We start from the raw sequence: 16,244 nt of genomic DNA, 5'->3' as shown, positions 1-16,244 counted from the left end.
TAGTCCATCTTACTCCGTGTCAAAGCCGTCTTGTTTCAGCTGGCTGTACCTAATTAAGCCCCAAATGTCCTAAGATGCACACCACTCCTACATCGAAATCGTCTTAATCTTCATGGCCATGGGCCTATCTCGTTCCGGCACTCGATCCCAGCACACAGACCGGCAACTGTGATAACTTGGCACAGCGACTTTAAACATCACGGCTCTCGCCATCCCCATGAGCTAACATATCCTCCATGGCAATAGCCACCTCGGCTTCACCTTTTGCACTTTCCGCCCGAGTTGCGACCGCATCCGAGATGGAATCCGCCAGGCTGATCGCAGTTGCCCTGCTTGTTGTTGGGGTCGTCGGACTTGTAGGCGTTGTGGTTACAGCTGCACATGGAGCATCGGTGGTCGTCGTACTGGATGTCGCCGCAGTAGCACTTGACGCAGCCGCCGAAGCAGTAGTGCTTTGCGGTAACGGCGGTTACCAATGACAAAAGACCGAACACAGTGACGAACTTCATTTTGCTTTGGATGGTATAGCAAAGGGTTTGATGTCTATGGTTGATGGATGTGCTTGCAAGGAGGCAGAATGAAGGCGGTTGAAGGCTTGATGTCTTGTTTGAAGGAGTTTTTCTGGTTTTCGTGATTTCATTTGGGCTGCCTGGAGCTGAACGAACATATTATATACATCGCATTCAATAGCATGTCTTGTTACTCGCACCTGTATCAGTGCAGCTCCATTGTGAGCTCCCAGAATCTTCAGAGTCCGATATGTCAATAACCAAAGTTTGTCAATCTCTCGGTGTGGGCATCTAGCTTTGCGAAGAATAAAGCGAGCCACTATGTGGATGACGGAGAAGCCGAGAATACGGGAGCTAACATCACCAAACACTCCACGATCGTCGCTCGCGGCCCCACCAATGGTGCTTCCGTATTTCGAGCCGCATTCGCATCAATGCAAGACTTTACGGAAGACAAGGACGGACCTTGGAGTTATCCTCCAGTGTTTACATGTCGAGTAAAAGCCGCCTGCTGTAAACCCAAACTTCGTAGTCTTTTGGGTCTACTTGTGTTGTCGTTGATCGTCGTCTACTCGAGTTTTCCATGGGCTTGACTGCGAGTCGTGACAGCGCTGCTGTGGACCGATTTTGAATTTGAGTTTCAAAATGTAGATGAGCACGTTCAAGCAAGTGAACATGCTTACAAGTTGCTTGCGGGCCAGTCAAGTAAGAGCCAAGTCATATATCGCGTGCAGTTATTATGATTCTGTATTTATGTTCTTGCAGGGCATTGCCTATTGAGATAAGCAACGGCTTACGCAACTTCATTTTTGCGATGGGGCTGAAGGTTTGGAATGAAAAAATTTGTCGTCGAGCCGATCCGACTTGGCATTCCTTGACTCAATTCGATCAGAATAGTCTACAAACGAGTTATCTGATCACTGATGAATACACCTTCCTGCCCGGTATATCCTAATAAACAGCGTTAGATAATCGAGACCATCGAGTCACCCTCATCCCTAGAAGATTTGGCTGGATGATTCTCGTCCAAGATCAATCGTGCGTTGGCAAAAGCAAAGGCGGTCATTCAGACGGCTCAAGAAAACAATGGCTTTGAGAACGAGGGTACCAGGATGGTAGGCAGTGGACGATGAATCTCTAGATTAATCGTAGCTTACCTTTCACGACATCTTAAATTAGGAAACTAGCGCTCTCTCCTATTTTGAAGGCACCATAAGAACATCCAGTGACTTGCATTTTTGTGTTAGGGCTAACGAACCCGTCGGGCCCGGAGAGTAACATAATCGCCGGTTTGTCGAGCCTGGCTACTTGATTGATGAGAGAACACTAATCCACATTCCCGTGGGCAAGTCACGTAGGGCTGATAGATAAATAAAGTGTGCGATTTATCTTGAAGCTAATAGTGTGATTCAAGTAAATTTTTCGAAAGACATCGATAGCTCAAATGCTTTCATGCGCATTCAACATTGGGGAGTATATAGTCAACACCTTCGAGAATGCAGCATAATCGGTTGCACAAGTTCGGGGATGGTGTTGTGGCCTGTCACAATCCGCTTTTTGAAGTCCGGGGATTTAATACCATATCCGGAAATTACACGCAATCCCCGAAGCCTTGAGGTTTCTTGCCGACATCCAGGAGGCAGTGATTTGTTTAGATTATTTACATCCAATAGAGAGAAACCTGAATTGATGCAAGAGACTGCCTACGCCGAACTGCATCATTCTAAGTTGACCCCAATTTCGCGAATCGCACGAATGTCCTCACAGGACATCTCCTCTCTTGTTTCCTCCACCTCTTCTACTCGTGTACGCCAGTCCCTCCAAAATTTACCGAGATCAAGGTCTGGCCCGTTGAATATGATGGAAAAATCGTTCATCATTTGTTCCAAGGTGTCCGCCAAGTATCGATCTTCTTCCTGTATTTCCGCCACTTCCTTTGGATCCATCATCCATATTTGGTCATACACATTCGTGATGACGCTGGCTCTTTTCCTGTTGTCACATTTGTACTTGCAGCAAGTATGGCTCATTCCAAGATCGTCAAAAGTGATTACGCGTACAAAGTCCAGCAAGGCTTGCCGATTTTCTCGATACGAGGCATCCAGAGTTGTGGAAATCATATGCCACATGTTACTCATCATCCAGATGTGTCGGACGTGACCGTCGTCCCTTCGCCAAGCTGCAGCGTATGTAGAGGCTGGACTGCATCCTTCGGGTGAGCAATAGCAGTTGCAACTATCTCTGGACGTGTCTGAAAGAATTTTGCAAAGAAGGGACCGGTTTCGGGTGCGGTGGACGCCAAGCTGTCGCGAACGGACGTCCCACATAACAGTGCTTTTTTGGCCAAGCGCCATAGCCAATCGATGAAGAGTAGTGGGAGACGAAGAAGTGAAGGTGATGGTCTTGTTCAACCCATGGTGGAAGACAGGCATGGCATGCTTCGTGTTAAGCCCGTGATCTTCAAACCAGGCAATTGAATCTAAGAGATTGTTAGGATACTTGTCGAAATAGGCACCCAATATTCTCATGGTTGCCAGCGGGGTGCATCCATTGAATACGGAATCAAACCCCTCGAAGCCAGAGCGGTATAGACCTTCAGCTAAATCACCATTCATGACCGGAGAATGGTAGATTGATCCAGGGCGAACTCCCTGAAATATTAAAGGGATATCAATGTTGTTAACATTGAGTACCTGAAGAACTTCGAAAGCGTTCGCTTGAAGCATCGTTTGTTGCCTTGTACCTAACCTGGACAGTTCTTCTGCCGTTAAATGCCTCCTTGCAAAAAGCAACATTTCCCTCCTGCGAGTGGCTAGCTGATCACACAACACCTGGATCATCTCTTTACTCTGATAGCAAGCGTCGGAAGTATGAGGATGACCAAAGAATGTGGCACTATTCTCAAGGTCGATGCTAGCTCCCAGCTCAAGTAATAATTTGACGGATTCTGTCTATGTAGGAGCACGGCCGAGTGAATTGCGGTAAGTTGTGTGGCATCTTCGAAGTCAATGATTTGCCGACAAGCATCACCGGCCAGTTCGAAGAGAATGTCGAGTTCTCTGGGCCAGTATACAGACACGTGGAGAAGGGTTAGGTCATTGTGGCATCGCTCAGCAACAATCGACGAGGGTGTTGTCATTAGGATCCTTCGAAGAGTCGTTTCTGACCTCTGAAGAAGTGCAGAGAACAAGGCACCATATTCAAAACCTTTCAGCGTTATTTTCTTGCAGATACCTTGGTGGAGAAAGCAAATATGTGGTATGTGGATCATACTTACCATGAAGATAACCCGAGAAACTCTGGTAGATATCAGGTAGAGTCTGGATCTTGATTTCAGAAGTAAAAGAATCGCCTTGCATTTCTCTGCCATTTCGTATGGCATCGATGGATAAGGCTCCTATTTCGAGTAAATCTTTTGCGAGTTCGAATGAGCCCGATGCCAGCACATCTTTCGAAGTCCCCTTTGTATACTCAACACGCCGCCTTCTGCGAAGCTCAAGAAGCCAATGCAAAGGTGATCTAACACCATATAGTTAGGAAATGTATCTTCGGTATCGATTCAAATTGCGACTTGATCTCACCCTTGGTTCTTGGTAGCTTGATTGAGTGGCACGCCCATGAGTGCGAGCTCCTTCACGAATTGTGCCCAAATAACGGACTTACTATCAGACCAGGCGTGTCCATGCACATTGATTGCCCTCTTTTCAAGTTAGCAAAGTTTAAGAGAAGAAAATGGTGCAACCACACAGAGTTATCCTACATGAAGAAGGTTTTGGTCCAAGGTGTTCATATCAGTTGGCCAGGCTCTGCCGCTCCTGAATAGACACCGCAAGTCCTTCAAAGCTAACTGAGTCTCGGATCGGAAAACTTCTGCCGTTATATCTGGAGTTTTGCCAACTAATTCATTGACCACTAAGAAAGCAGGTGCTTCATTGGGTACCATGGACTGTGAAACCAGTTCAGGTCGAATCTGTAAATCTCGATAGACCATTTGTTGTGAATATTGAATTTCTAATTTCCAAGAAAATAGAGTGCCGAAGAGCTGGAGTGTCCCCTTGATGGTTCGTTGACTGGGATTTATGAAGAAGAGTTCGCAATGGCTGTCGTGCTTCGGCCGAGAACGCAAAGAGAGGTCTCGTCGTCCGAATAGAGAACCAGCCCTACAAGAACATCCGAAATTCTGAGAACTGTCGCCATACAGTACTTCTGTAGAAGATAAAGGCTTCGGCGGATTGCATTCGGGCATGATGCGAGATGTTGCTGGAGCCAAACTGTCTGTAAAGCAACTTGCGATGGCCCTTCCACTTTCATTGGCGCTCTGCGAAGTTATTCTCAGACTCTCTTCACCATCTCTGGGCGGGGATAGCGAAGGAGTTGTCGAAATGCTTTTAGATCCTAGGCTAGGCCGCCTCGACATCACGATTGACGACCGTTCCAGCCCAGCTAGCTTTGCATCGACCACTTTTTCCAGAGCAGGCAATAGGGCAGCTATTTTATTTGCTCTCTTCTGATTTTCAGACATGATAAGAGAAACCATCTTGACGGATTCGGAGACTGCAGCTTCTCGTAACCCATTGGTGAGATCACTGAGAACCAACCACATTAGAACTTGAAAAGTATCCTAGTGGAGAAACTTATGACATACTGTTTAAGCAGGAGCAAATAGTTTGTCATTGCGGTGTAGAACTCTTGCATTTCTGCCTTCAGTCTGTCGAACTTAGCCTTTTGAAAGGGATACTGCAAATGTCTCGTGGCATCTTTGCCATATTCCTTGAGCCCTTTCGGCCCTGGTGGCCGGGTTTGCTTCTTGGCAAGGCTTTCAAATTCCTGAAGGCATCCCTGACAGGCGCCAAAACAGTTCTTCAAGGACGCCGACAGCGCCGAGTCGACTTGATGGCTTGCTTGTAATCGAGTTTGTACCAGCTGAAGGTATGAGTCTAGCCTTTGTGCATGATTCTTGAGGTTGATAATGTCAATATCGCGGGACCTGTAATCCTGGCAGAAGGTATTGATGCCTTTGCAGACCGTAAGTCCGAGCGAAACCAGACCGGCAACGCCACTGGATACCGACAGAGGGTCCATGATTTGACTACAATGACAAATTTCCGTGCTGTTGTCTCGATGGTTCCGAGTCCGCGATGGTCCTTCTCAAGCGAGAGGTGGAATCGGAAGGGGCTCAAGCTGGTGCGCCGAGTTGAAGGAGATTGACAGCCTGATTCCAGGAGTAAGGTAGGTCAGCATAATCATCAGGCTGTAGGCAAGTCTGCGCTGCTAATTTGCTTCTTGGTCTGACACAGTATTTTTTGTTACCCCGCAAATGCATGTTGGGACGTGATGAATGATTGCCTCGTTGCTTCCGTTGGATTGTTGGTTCACTTGGGTACCTAGATTCAATCAGATACGTCTGGGCGACGTGCTAAGTTCAGAGGACTGTTGCCGTTGAATGGGATGGGGATCCGACCTGTGGTCTAGTATGCAGACAAATTATTTTGAACAAGTGCCTGTCCAAACCCGGCCCGACAGGTCTTCTAAAAAGATGGAAGGATGGTTTGCGTTCTTTTCTCTATCTGCAGCTCTCCCATGATGCTCTCTCTCATCTACCCCTCATTCTCTGCATCACTTCGTCCATCTTCACAGCTAGACATGTCGGTACATCCTCTCTTCTAAGGTATCTCGAGATGAATCTTCGGCCGGGCGGGAAAATAGTTGGAGCGACCAGCGGCAAAGTGAGAACGTCTGGTGGGGTTCGAATTTTCATCGCTGGGCAAGTCGCAAAAAGGATCCGAATCCGATTCACTAAAGAATCTAGGATAGCTTAGAGTCCTATCAGGCGTGACAGGATCAGTGTCTACCGGCTCCCCATTTCCCGCAGTAGTATGACCCTCGGGCTTATGCAGCTGTTGCTCGTCTGGGTGAGTGATATCCAAAATTCCTCGCAACACCCAAATAGCGTCAACGAGCTCCCTTTTTGTTGGGTAAGCAGAATTTCCTAACCTCTTTTGCTGAATGCAAAGCATTCTGCGCTTGAAAGCCTGCCGAATAAGACTTAGCTGCAGCGGGACACTTCCAGTAATACCCAGGGCCGTGAAGGGACTTCTACCCCAAACTATCTCGAATGTTTCGATCCAATGAGGGATTTGGCCAGGTTTTGCTTGATGGGCCAGACCGTGGGGTTTCCCGGAACCCCGAGTAGATACAAGTCGAAAATAGTTGTCCCCGTCTTCTTTCTCTAAGGGGCTTCCTACGCACGCCACCGTTGCCTGGAGCTCTTTTTCAATATCTTGCCGAATTGACAAAGGCTTCCTAAGGCTCCTGTCATGTTTCGTTCGAGAATAATCCCAGACGGCAGAAGCTTCGTATTTGCGTGTAATGGAGGTCTCGGATTCAAAGAAAACGGATCGCCGGCCTTGATTCTTACTGTGCCTCGCTTCGTGCATCACCAGTAATTGTATGATTTCCGCATTTCCAATGAGTCTTGCGTAGTCAAGAGCTCTTCTTCGCGAAGCCATACACTTTGAATTGACACTAACATATACATTAGGCACTTGATCAATAGATGAAGGGAGGGAGACATTGTACAAAGCTTGCCAGTCTCTGGGTTGGGTTCGATGTTTCATCTCGCAGATGAACCTTATATTGTCAATCTTGGAGTGCATGACCGCGAGTGTGAGGACAGAATATCCGTAACCTGCTGTTCCAGCATGCTGAACGTCTTGAACAGTCGTAAAGCAATAGTTTAGTCTTCTCAACCCGTCCACTCGGCTCCATAGCAATCTTAACTGGTCAAATGATACACCACCAAGCACTAGGATATCGTAAATTCTCCGGGCTGTTGTGGAGCGAACACAAGTTTTCGAAGCATCCAATATCAAACTATGAATGCACTCTAGTGTTTGAACCCCCGGTAGCCCCAAAGGTATGTGCTTCTTGAGCCGCATCAATATCATCACCACCCAGACCTTTCGTTCTGATATGGCCCACTGAAGTGGTCAAAGCTGCGTGGGAGGACGTCGATTCGAAGTTGAGCTTTCAAGCGCGTTGGATGGCCCCTCTTGATCTGAGAGATGAGAAATGGCAAGATAATTCGATGCGGTGATAGATGCTGTCATTTCACTGAACCAGAATGGCCTTTTGACGACAAACCAGGTCCAAAACCGAAGGCCTCTGGTATCACACAGAGACACGGCCTTCTTTGCCGATTGATGTTGATTGTCCATTCCGCTCTCTCTAACATGGTGATACCAGTATGCGGCTGCGTAGCTCAGCAGAGGATATCGGCCAATCAGCTCAGACCTTACGAGGTCTAGGTTGAAGGTGTTATAGTCCTCTTCAACATCCGCAGGCTCTGAGTTGAATTCGTCTAACCAAAGATACCATATACACCGAATTGCTAGGACCTCGTTTGCAGCTCTTATTTTTATTGAATGATGCCATCTGATAAGGCTTGGCTCCAGACCACCGTGTTGACAATGCCCATCTCCTATGAGAAAGTCCTTCGCTGTTTGGTGAACGAAGTAGGCGCGTCCGTTTCTGAATGTCAAAAGAAACCCAGCGAGGCGACGCAAATAACTCTCAATGTTATTGTGAAGACATGCATCAAGCTGTTGGGTAGAAGATATTTCGTGTTGTATCGACAATGCATGATTGATTTCGAGTAGTGTAAGCGGACGACGAGCCGATATGATTATTTGGAGCAGGTTCATTGTCGTTTGGGCGGTGCGAGAATGGGCTACGGCATCGTCCAAGAATTTCGCATATAGTCCGTAGACCGAGGTGTCTTCCAAAATAACGAGCAGCTCATTTTCAGAAGCTCCATCATTCGCTGCAGTTTTGATTTTGTCCATGATCAGAGCTAGCCAGAGAAACGTTTGACCCTGATTCTGTGCCAAGGCTATTCGGAGTTTGGTGCTTGTTCTCAAGTTGAGCACTTCTTATTGAACAAGGTGGTTCAAGTCATGCTGAATTACTCTCTGGGTGTCCCAGGAAAGTGAATCGGATTCTTCTTCGCCTCTGAGATGACAATCCTCCAACTTACGGAGGGGTCCCAATACTGAGTTCAGTGGTCGAGTAGTGAGAACCAATTTCATCTTAGGCATGGTTCCGCGGAATTCGGGGTCATTATGCTTCAGGTTGTGGTAGAAATTGGCGACTGATGGAACAAGAGACATCTGTGAAGCTTTTTCGCACTCGTCAATACCATCTAGGACACAGGTCGTATACCCATCTTCTTCCGCCACTGTCGAGAGAAATAATCGCCAAAGAGAATTGAATTCCTTGAAAATACGGTCTCCTTTGTGTTGCCATTCCTCCAATAAATGATTCGGCAAAGTTGTTCGTCGTATTAGAAGTTGATGAACCAATGCTCTGAGAGCGTGCAAGGCGTCGCCTTGGAAGTAGTTGTCATCTCGGAAAAAGAAGTAACAGACCGTTCCCAGTGGCTTTTGCCGAGACAAGGTAGCCTCAAGAGTCTCGATCACGGCTGAGGCTGCTACTGATTTTCCGCATCCAGCGGCTGCAGTGACCCAAAGGAGATTTGGTTGGTCTTTCTCATGCCATTCAATGAACTTGGGGTGCTCAGTGAACCAAGTGCAAGTGTTGTCTACCCGATTGGGTACCCGAGCTCGATGCGACTCATAGCTACAGGCTTGGTTCGCAACATCTCGATCAGCTGTATACAGGTTGCGCAAGAGCTGCAGCCGTAATTTACTATGGTCTTTCACTTCGTCCTGAGATGTGCCCCAGAGGAAGTCTAAAGTACGTAGCATGATGCATGATTTAGACAAGTATTTCACACTGGCAAGATGTAATATCCATGAGGCATGTACTGTAAGATGAATTTGCCCTGATAGATAATATATAAACATATGTGCAATCAATGTTCATCAGCCTTGGAGATCGGGAACTGACCGTAGTGCGGCTGCAACCTGCGCTTCTCGATTCCGAATACTCACAGGGTCACTCAGGTTGAAGACTTCTGCTCCCAGCCGCCTGGAAACGACCCTGTAAGCGTGTGCATCTGCACTCTCAAACTTGCAAATTTCCAGATGATCAGCATCTAATCCTACAACTTTCTCGCCGACGAGGTTTAAAGTAGCTGAGCCTTCATCAACAACCTGTTGGAAGCGACAGAGTTAGCCAAGACGATAAAGAGGCTTTCACAGATCTTGAAATACCTGCACTCTATGCGTCTTTTCTTGTTCATAGAATGTAGTAATTGTGAAATTCTTGGCAATGTCCGGAAACAGGTGATTAGTGTCCAAGAGGGAAGGACTCCACAGTTGTAGTTCGTTCAACACGCTTGAGCTGGTCGCGCGTTGGAGTTTGGCAACAAGGCGGCGCACAAATCCCATCACTGAGGAGGTGCCTTGGTGAGGAGTCCCGAAGAACATGATATGCCTCACGCTGACAAGTAAGTCCGTCCATGCTGTCTCGCGTCCACGAGCGATAATCAGGGCCTATCAATAGATGAGTTTCATGGTCCACTGTATGATCAAAGGTTAAGCGACAGTACCTTCTTGACGACGATACCTCCCAAACTGTGAGCAATGAAAATGAGAGGTCTTGTTTTCTGCACGTTCGAATTAGCCATCCGCAGCCATCCGATGGGTGGTCAGCGGCCATTTATCGCAGATCCCAGTCGCATGTCATCAAGCTCAGACAGTAGGTTCCTAGCGTATTCGGCTGACCTCTCTGAAGAAGCTTTGCCAATTAGCCCGACATCATAACCGTATGTCATGATGCGAGCGTTTGGTATCGCTGTAGGTAGCAAGTCATGGAGCCAGAAGTTTCCATTCGGGTGAGTCCATGTCCTGAATGAGTCTCCGTTGAGCCCATGAACGGCAACGATGCTACAGAGTCAGTTTGATTAGCCACATTACATACACTGGAAGCTGCAAGTTAAGTTTACTCTACAATGGCGCTTGCATCATCATGAAGCACGTGGATCCCCGAGAATCGGTCTGCAAAATCGTCAGTAGTCGCTCCTGCACATGGAAGTTTGGATTTCACTGTACTGGGGCATTGGTAGACTGCATCCTTGATTATCCCTGGACCCTCAATGATAAGACGCGAGTTGATCGATACGAACTTCTAAGAGAGAAGAAGCCAATGCCTACCAAAAGAAGGGCAGAGGTACACTTATTTGCATGCTCAAGAAAGTTCCTATGATTAGGCACCAGGGTCTGAAGGCACTTGTGCTACGATGCCTGGCCAATTGGATGCAACAAGGTGAGTGAGACGAGCTGCAATCCAAGTTCAGCGTTCCACAGCGTCGGCCATGTATTTTAACCAGCCAATAAGACTATCACACGGAGTAATCACTTTCCTTTTCATGGTTGTCGCATCTTCAAGTGCATGCTGACCTCCTATCACTTGGGGCACCTGACGTGCCCGTCGGTATGTCAGACTGTGGCTGCAGCCAAAAGGTCATTCCCAGCCCCTCTTGGCATCTGTTGGAGACGCACTCTTTCTTATCTTTTCTACTCAAGAATTTAGTCAACAGTAGTCCCTCGTCTGTGACAAGCCGATCGGTTTTGAGAGGCAGCCCTTACCCTGAGTGCCTGGGTGACTTGACTAGACCTAAGCAACGTTCTAGGCTGCGAATGCACGCAGGCCTCCAATGTTCTGATAAAGGGTACTGAGACGAATTATGCCTAAAACATCAGTTGCACAAGTAGAGATCGTTCTTGTAAGTTCGCACATTCCATCTTATTAGAGGCTAGGCCGGTGCTGTAATTGCCGTATCTACATCGTTTTAATGGGACTGAAGTCCATCAAACATCCTAGTCTGCTCCATGTTCGCACCTGAGTCGTCCTAGTCTCTTGCTGGCAGGAGTGACCCGAAAGTATTATCCAAAAAAATGATCAAGTTCCACTGTGTTGAAGTATACACGGCAGAAAAGGAATGGGCCGCGCAAACAGCCTCTATCTACTACAACCACCGGAGGAAACTTTTGGGCTTACGCAGACCTACTTCCTTCTTCTACATACCGGTACGCAGCTCAACATAGGATTACTAGACTTCGGACAGGTCGAGAGGCTGCCATGGTAGAGCTCAGGGAAAGTGATGGCATTAAAGGATAGCATGATGGTTACTTGGCCGAAGGCCCAGATGGTTTGAGTAGATGATTTTATATGGTTGAATTCTATGATGGTATCTTTTCACTCTATCGAAACATGTGTTGTACAATCTTTTGCCATCCACCCAATGCTATGTGTAAGACACGTCCATCCTCGCTAGCGTGTCCTTTGATGAAATCGAACAAGGCGAAACATTTACTCGAGATCGAAAGAGCGGGCACCAGTGTAGTGCTGGACAACAGCGTTGGGCTGGTTGGAGATCTCGAAGTCGGAGTTGGGGAGAAGGTGAGACCCAGACTGGTTGCTGCTAGGGGTAACCGGCTGGGTGACGGTGAGAGTGAGACCCTCGGCACTGCGGACGACGTCGAAGGTGCGGGAGGAGAGAGTGCAGGTGCCCTCCTTAACATCGGGGAGAGTGCCGTCAGTGTTGCCGGCGACGAGGGCGGTGCAGTTGACACCGGTGGTCTCCATGGTGCCGGGCTGGATGACGGTGAATCCGTAACTAGAACGTTGTTAGTATGTGTAGGACGATGTTGTAGATTTGTTTCCAAAGACTTACGAGCACTGGGTGCTGTGGGGGATGCAGTCGGCACCGAAGTTGGAGACCTTGAAGGTAACGTCACGCTTGCTGATGGCAGCAGCGGCGGCGACGGAGGCGGAAGCGAGGAGAGTGGCGAACTGCATTTTGAAGGTTGTTTTTGGTGTTTGGTTGGTGATTAAAGAAGGGGTTGTTTGTGAGTTGGTTGAGGTTGTGATTAGATGAGTTGATTGTGTGTGATACAGATCGAAGGGAACATGATAGTTTGCGAAGTTGTCAACCTTATATATTAGTTTGATTGCAACTGGATCTTGGATAATACGAGGAGTCGGGAGGCTATCCACCGGGGCAATGACGATCGCCAACGGCGATCGGTGGACCCCGGTACTGCCGAACTCGTATTTGACCCGACTCCCGAATTAGTCTTGAGGTGAAACGTCATAGCCTCCAACCCCTATATGACGTCTATTATGCAAAATAAACAACGGAAAAGTTCAACTCCAATCACTCAACAATAGCCCTTTCCAATTTACAGTTTCCTGCCATGCGCAAAATAGGAAATTTTGACGGCGAGAGCGCGCATAATGAAATACATCGGCCGCGCCTCCTTACCATAACATGCAGCATCTCCAATACAACAATCACTGCAAATGTTGATCATGGCATAACATGGGAAAGGGGCTTCCCAACTTCAATTGCGGGCATACCTAGAATTACCTCAAGAGAACCCCAGCCTTAAACTACCGCATGTCCACAACAGATCCAGAAAAGCCCCCCCTAATGACGGGCTCTAGGTTTGGCAGCTCATGTTGTATGATTAGACGAACGCTCGTACGCATAGCCTTTTGATTGGACCATCCCACAACTTTCCCCGCCTCAAGGCACATGATGGGACGATTGTCAACTTTTAATCTATCTATTTTGGGCAACTTGCAGACAAAGTCACCCCTGTCGCGCGATCATCACTCCCCCAACCTCGGAGAAAACTAGCTCCCCGGAGGCTTCTTTTTCAGCCCAGAAGGTTGAGCGAGCCTTACGCACGCCAAGCTTCTTCCCGCGGCTCAGATGAACCGGGCCAAAGCCGATTTCCCTGCGCGCAGCGTGCAGTTGGCAGACCCCACTCTCCCTGCCAAGCTTGAAGCGTTGGCATGTCGATGGCAGGGGTCGCCTTCTATGCATGACTTGTTGCTCCGCTGAAATCCTGAGCGTGGACTCTCTTGAGATTATGATTTGTTGTCTCTGTTTATGTTTACTGACTGACAACTCACAGAGCTTGAAATCGGAAGAGCATTATGAGCCTCAAGTCCGAGAGGGTTTTTATCGTCTTCAATTCTGCTGGAAGCCGGGAAGCGAAAGAGACGCAACGTTCTGCCGTTTGTCAACTGGTTTGAAGGGGGCCCCGATAAATCGTGACTAGAACCCGTTGGGCTTAATAGACTTTTCCATTTGCATTCACAGGTTCTCAACAGGTTATTCTGCTCAGTATCTCGTGGCGGTGAGACCTTCACCGATTCTCTTCCTCGCCAGTCTGCGGACGCTGGTCCACTGGGTCTATACGAGATCCACCACTTGTGTCAAGGGGCCGTGGCAATGGGCGATGAGACATCGCTAATGGCATAGTGACACGATAGACCTCGCCTATGTCGGCTTCGCGGCTAATTTCTGTTTCCAAGGGAGAAAAGAAAGTTAGTACGTTGAAGCAATTCTCGGTCTCTGAACGCTAAAAACAAGGTAACGTAACGTTGGTTGAGTCGCCGGGGGAATTGAGCCCGACCAACGTCTCTGAAAGGCACGTTCATGACGTCGATGTCGACTTCGTATCCGAATCTGGCAAGACTCAGCTCCCCGTTCGGGGCGCCGGGGTATTCGGGGAAAGGTCTAATGCGGCTTTGGCGCGGCCCGCGACGCCACTTCCTCGATTTCAGGGTTCCCCTCTAACCGAACTTAGGATCAAGGCGTGGAGCAGCGAGAGCGTAGCGTACATTTGGGTCCGCGCCGGTCGAGTGCTTGAGGGAGGGGCGCGAGCTTCTGCGAAAACGTTTTGATCTGCAAGCCTCAAGATACTGGCAGGTGTCCTCGAAGGCGAGGAATTCTAAAAATAAGAAATTATGAAAGGGGCTCAGCTGGAGCCTGAAAATTCACCTTGAAAGTACATCATTCACACTCTGTAAGAATAGTCGATTTTGAGTTCCCCGCGGGCAGCGAGGCTTCACCTTGAAGCCAGTTAATTATCCACAGCACACGAGTCACGCCAATCTATGCCACCGCCATTGTCCCTTTTCTTACATCTACGACTCTTCCGAGCACTTGTTTGATATGCTGCGCGGTCATCTTCTCCAACACAACGGTCTCAGCGAGGGTCTCCCTGACGTTGCTCCAGCCTTGTAGGGAGCTTGGAACGTGAAGAATCGCTCCCAATATGAAGAATGAAGATCTTGGAGTGTCGGTACCCTCAAGGGTTTCTTTATCATCATTTCTTTAGTTCTGCATTATGGTTCTCTACATACCTCTATCGAGGCAATTACTGGTCTCTCCGTCTCTTCATTTAAGATTTATCATGCGCCAATATCAGATTGTCCTCAAAGATCGGCTTGCAAACCTGGTCCTTTCTCTGTCGCTTCGGCGTTTCTGAATTCCAGTAATTCCTTCGCACTGCTATAAACTACCATCGCTTTTACGAAAGAGCGATTTCGAAATTTGAACAAGTAGCTCTAAAATGCAAGCTGCGAAAATGAGATCGAGCTCAGACAGCCCTTGTCGGTTGAAGGGTCTATCAGCTGACGGCTGACTGCTGATCTCAGCTTCTCAGGTCCTGTCCCAGACAATTGTAGAGAGTTTAGCTTTACAGAGTGAGTAATCCTACAACAGTTCTATTGATGAAAAGATTATGCGACCTATGATTACAAGACTATGATATTCCATTCTTTGCGTGGGGACTTCAGGTCCCAGCTTACGACCTTCGAGCTAGCAAGTCGCACCTTCAAGTTGGCTAGTCAGGTATTTCCAAACAAACAACTATGTTAGATCCAGCGACACAAATGGTACTCGCACACAACGAATCACCACAACCGTTAGCTGGAGTAATATGCCAAGATGAGGTGGCTGTTAATCTACAAGCGAGTTCTCACGAAGTTTCCTCTCCGACGCGACACCCAATAAGTCATCCTGCAGTGATGTCACAGTTAAGCGGCAAGCTGAGATCGCTACATGTAAGGTCAGCCGGGCCAGTTGATGACGTTGTACTGGCCACTGATCTCGAGCTTGAGTTGAATTTGAGCCTCATTGTCTCAAATCAATGGGCGTACTGCCGGAACCCCTGCTTCAGTCAGAATTGTCACAGAGCACACCAATACAGGTGTCACGAGTTACGACGTAGTAAGAATATGCGACGCCAACTTGTCAGTACCTTGTCTGTGGTGGTAGACGCCTTCTTCAGAGACGCTAGAAGCTTGTGCTCATAGGTCGGTACAGTTTACGACCGGGCAGCTACGATTGTTGGATCGATATGACTTGTCATCGCTGTAACTGCGCCTGATTTCCGCAATGAAGTGATTCGCTCAATCAAAGTTTCTTCAACTTTCAACGAGCTTGTTGCAAGCTGGTGGAATTCCACCGTGTCCCTTTCCGTCCGCTGATGCCTCGGTAGTCGCAGCGAAGAGGCATGATGCTAAAACCACACATGATTACAATGCACAAGACCTCGAAAGGTCCTCGAGTTTGAACAACCCCGCCCTTTTTTTCTTTTTTTCTTTTTTGGGTGGGGCCAGCATCATTTGAGTCTTATGAAGGTAAAAGTGGAATGAGTGGACATCGTGAACCCTCATCCTCCACAATCTTAACCCACGAACACACACAACGGCACCTACCCACCCGCTTCCCAACTTGAGTCCCATTCTCGTCCCCAACCAGCATCCGAGTCGTCAACTCGAAGCATCAGCACCCAGCGTCGATGGTTTAGTGGTAAAATTCTCCGTTGCCATCAAGCAGCGTCGGGGAGCCGGGGGTTCGATTCCCCCTCGACGCAGTCTTTTGCTTTTTGCTGTGTTCTGCTGCCTGTGGGATGTCCCACTGAGTTGGGAAGCATCATGCGCTCTTTCTTTTTAGTTAATTCTGTCAGT

At 48.1% G+C, this 16,244-nt stretch overlaps 1 protein-coding gene and 1 non-coding gene across 2 annotated transcripts; one reads left to right on the top strand and one right to left on the bottom strand.

Annotated features, from left to right (window-relative positions):
• Positions 1 to 11,783: 11,783 nt before the first annotated feature.
• N0V96_010072 (uncharacterized protein) lies at positions 11,784 to 12,272 on the bottom strand (the record flags this gene model as incomplete). The annotated part of the gene is made up of 2 exons (XM_053197446.2): positions 11,784 to 12,090; positions 12,148 to 12,272. The coding sequence occupies 2 exons, from the start codon at positions 12,270 to 12,272 to the stop codon at positions 11,784 to 11,786; spliced, it is 432 nt and encodes a 143-aa protein (XP_053045150.1).
• A 3,797-nt stretch (positions 12,273 to 16,069) lies between these two features.
• Positions 16,070 to 16,150, top strand: N0V96_010071. The gene has a single exon. It is a non-coding gene; the product is annotated as a tRNA-Gly (tRNA).
• The last annotated feature ends 94 nt before the right edge of the window (positions 16,151 to 16,244 follow it).

This window comes from Colletotrichum fioriniae, assembly GCF_027942845.1.
Source record: "Colletotrichum fioriniae strain IMI 355084 chromosome Unknown scaffold_13, whole genome shotgun sequence".
Classification (NCBI taxonomy): domain Eukaryota; kingdom Fungi; phylum Ascomycota; class Sordariomycetes; order Glomerellales; family Glomerellaceae; genus Colletotrichum; species Colletotrichum fioriniae.
This window is presented reverse-complemented; position numbering and strand designations above follow the sequence as displayed.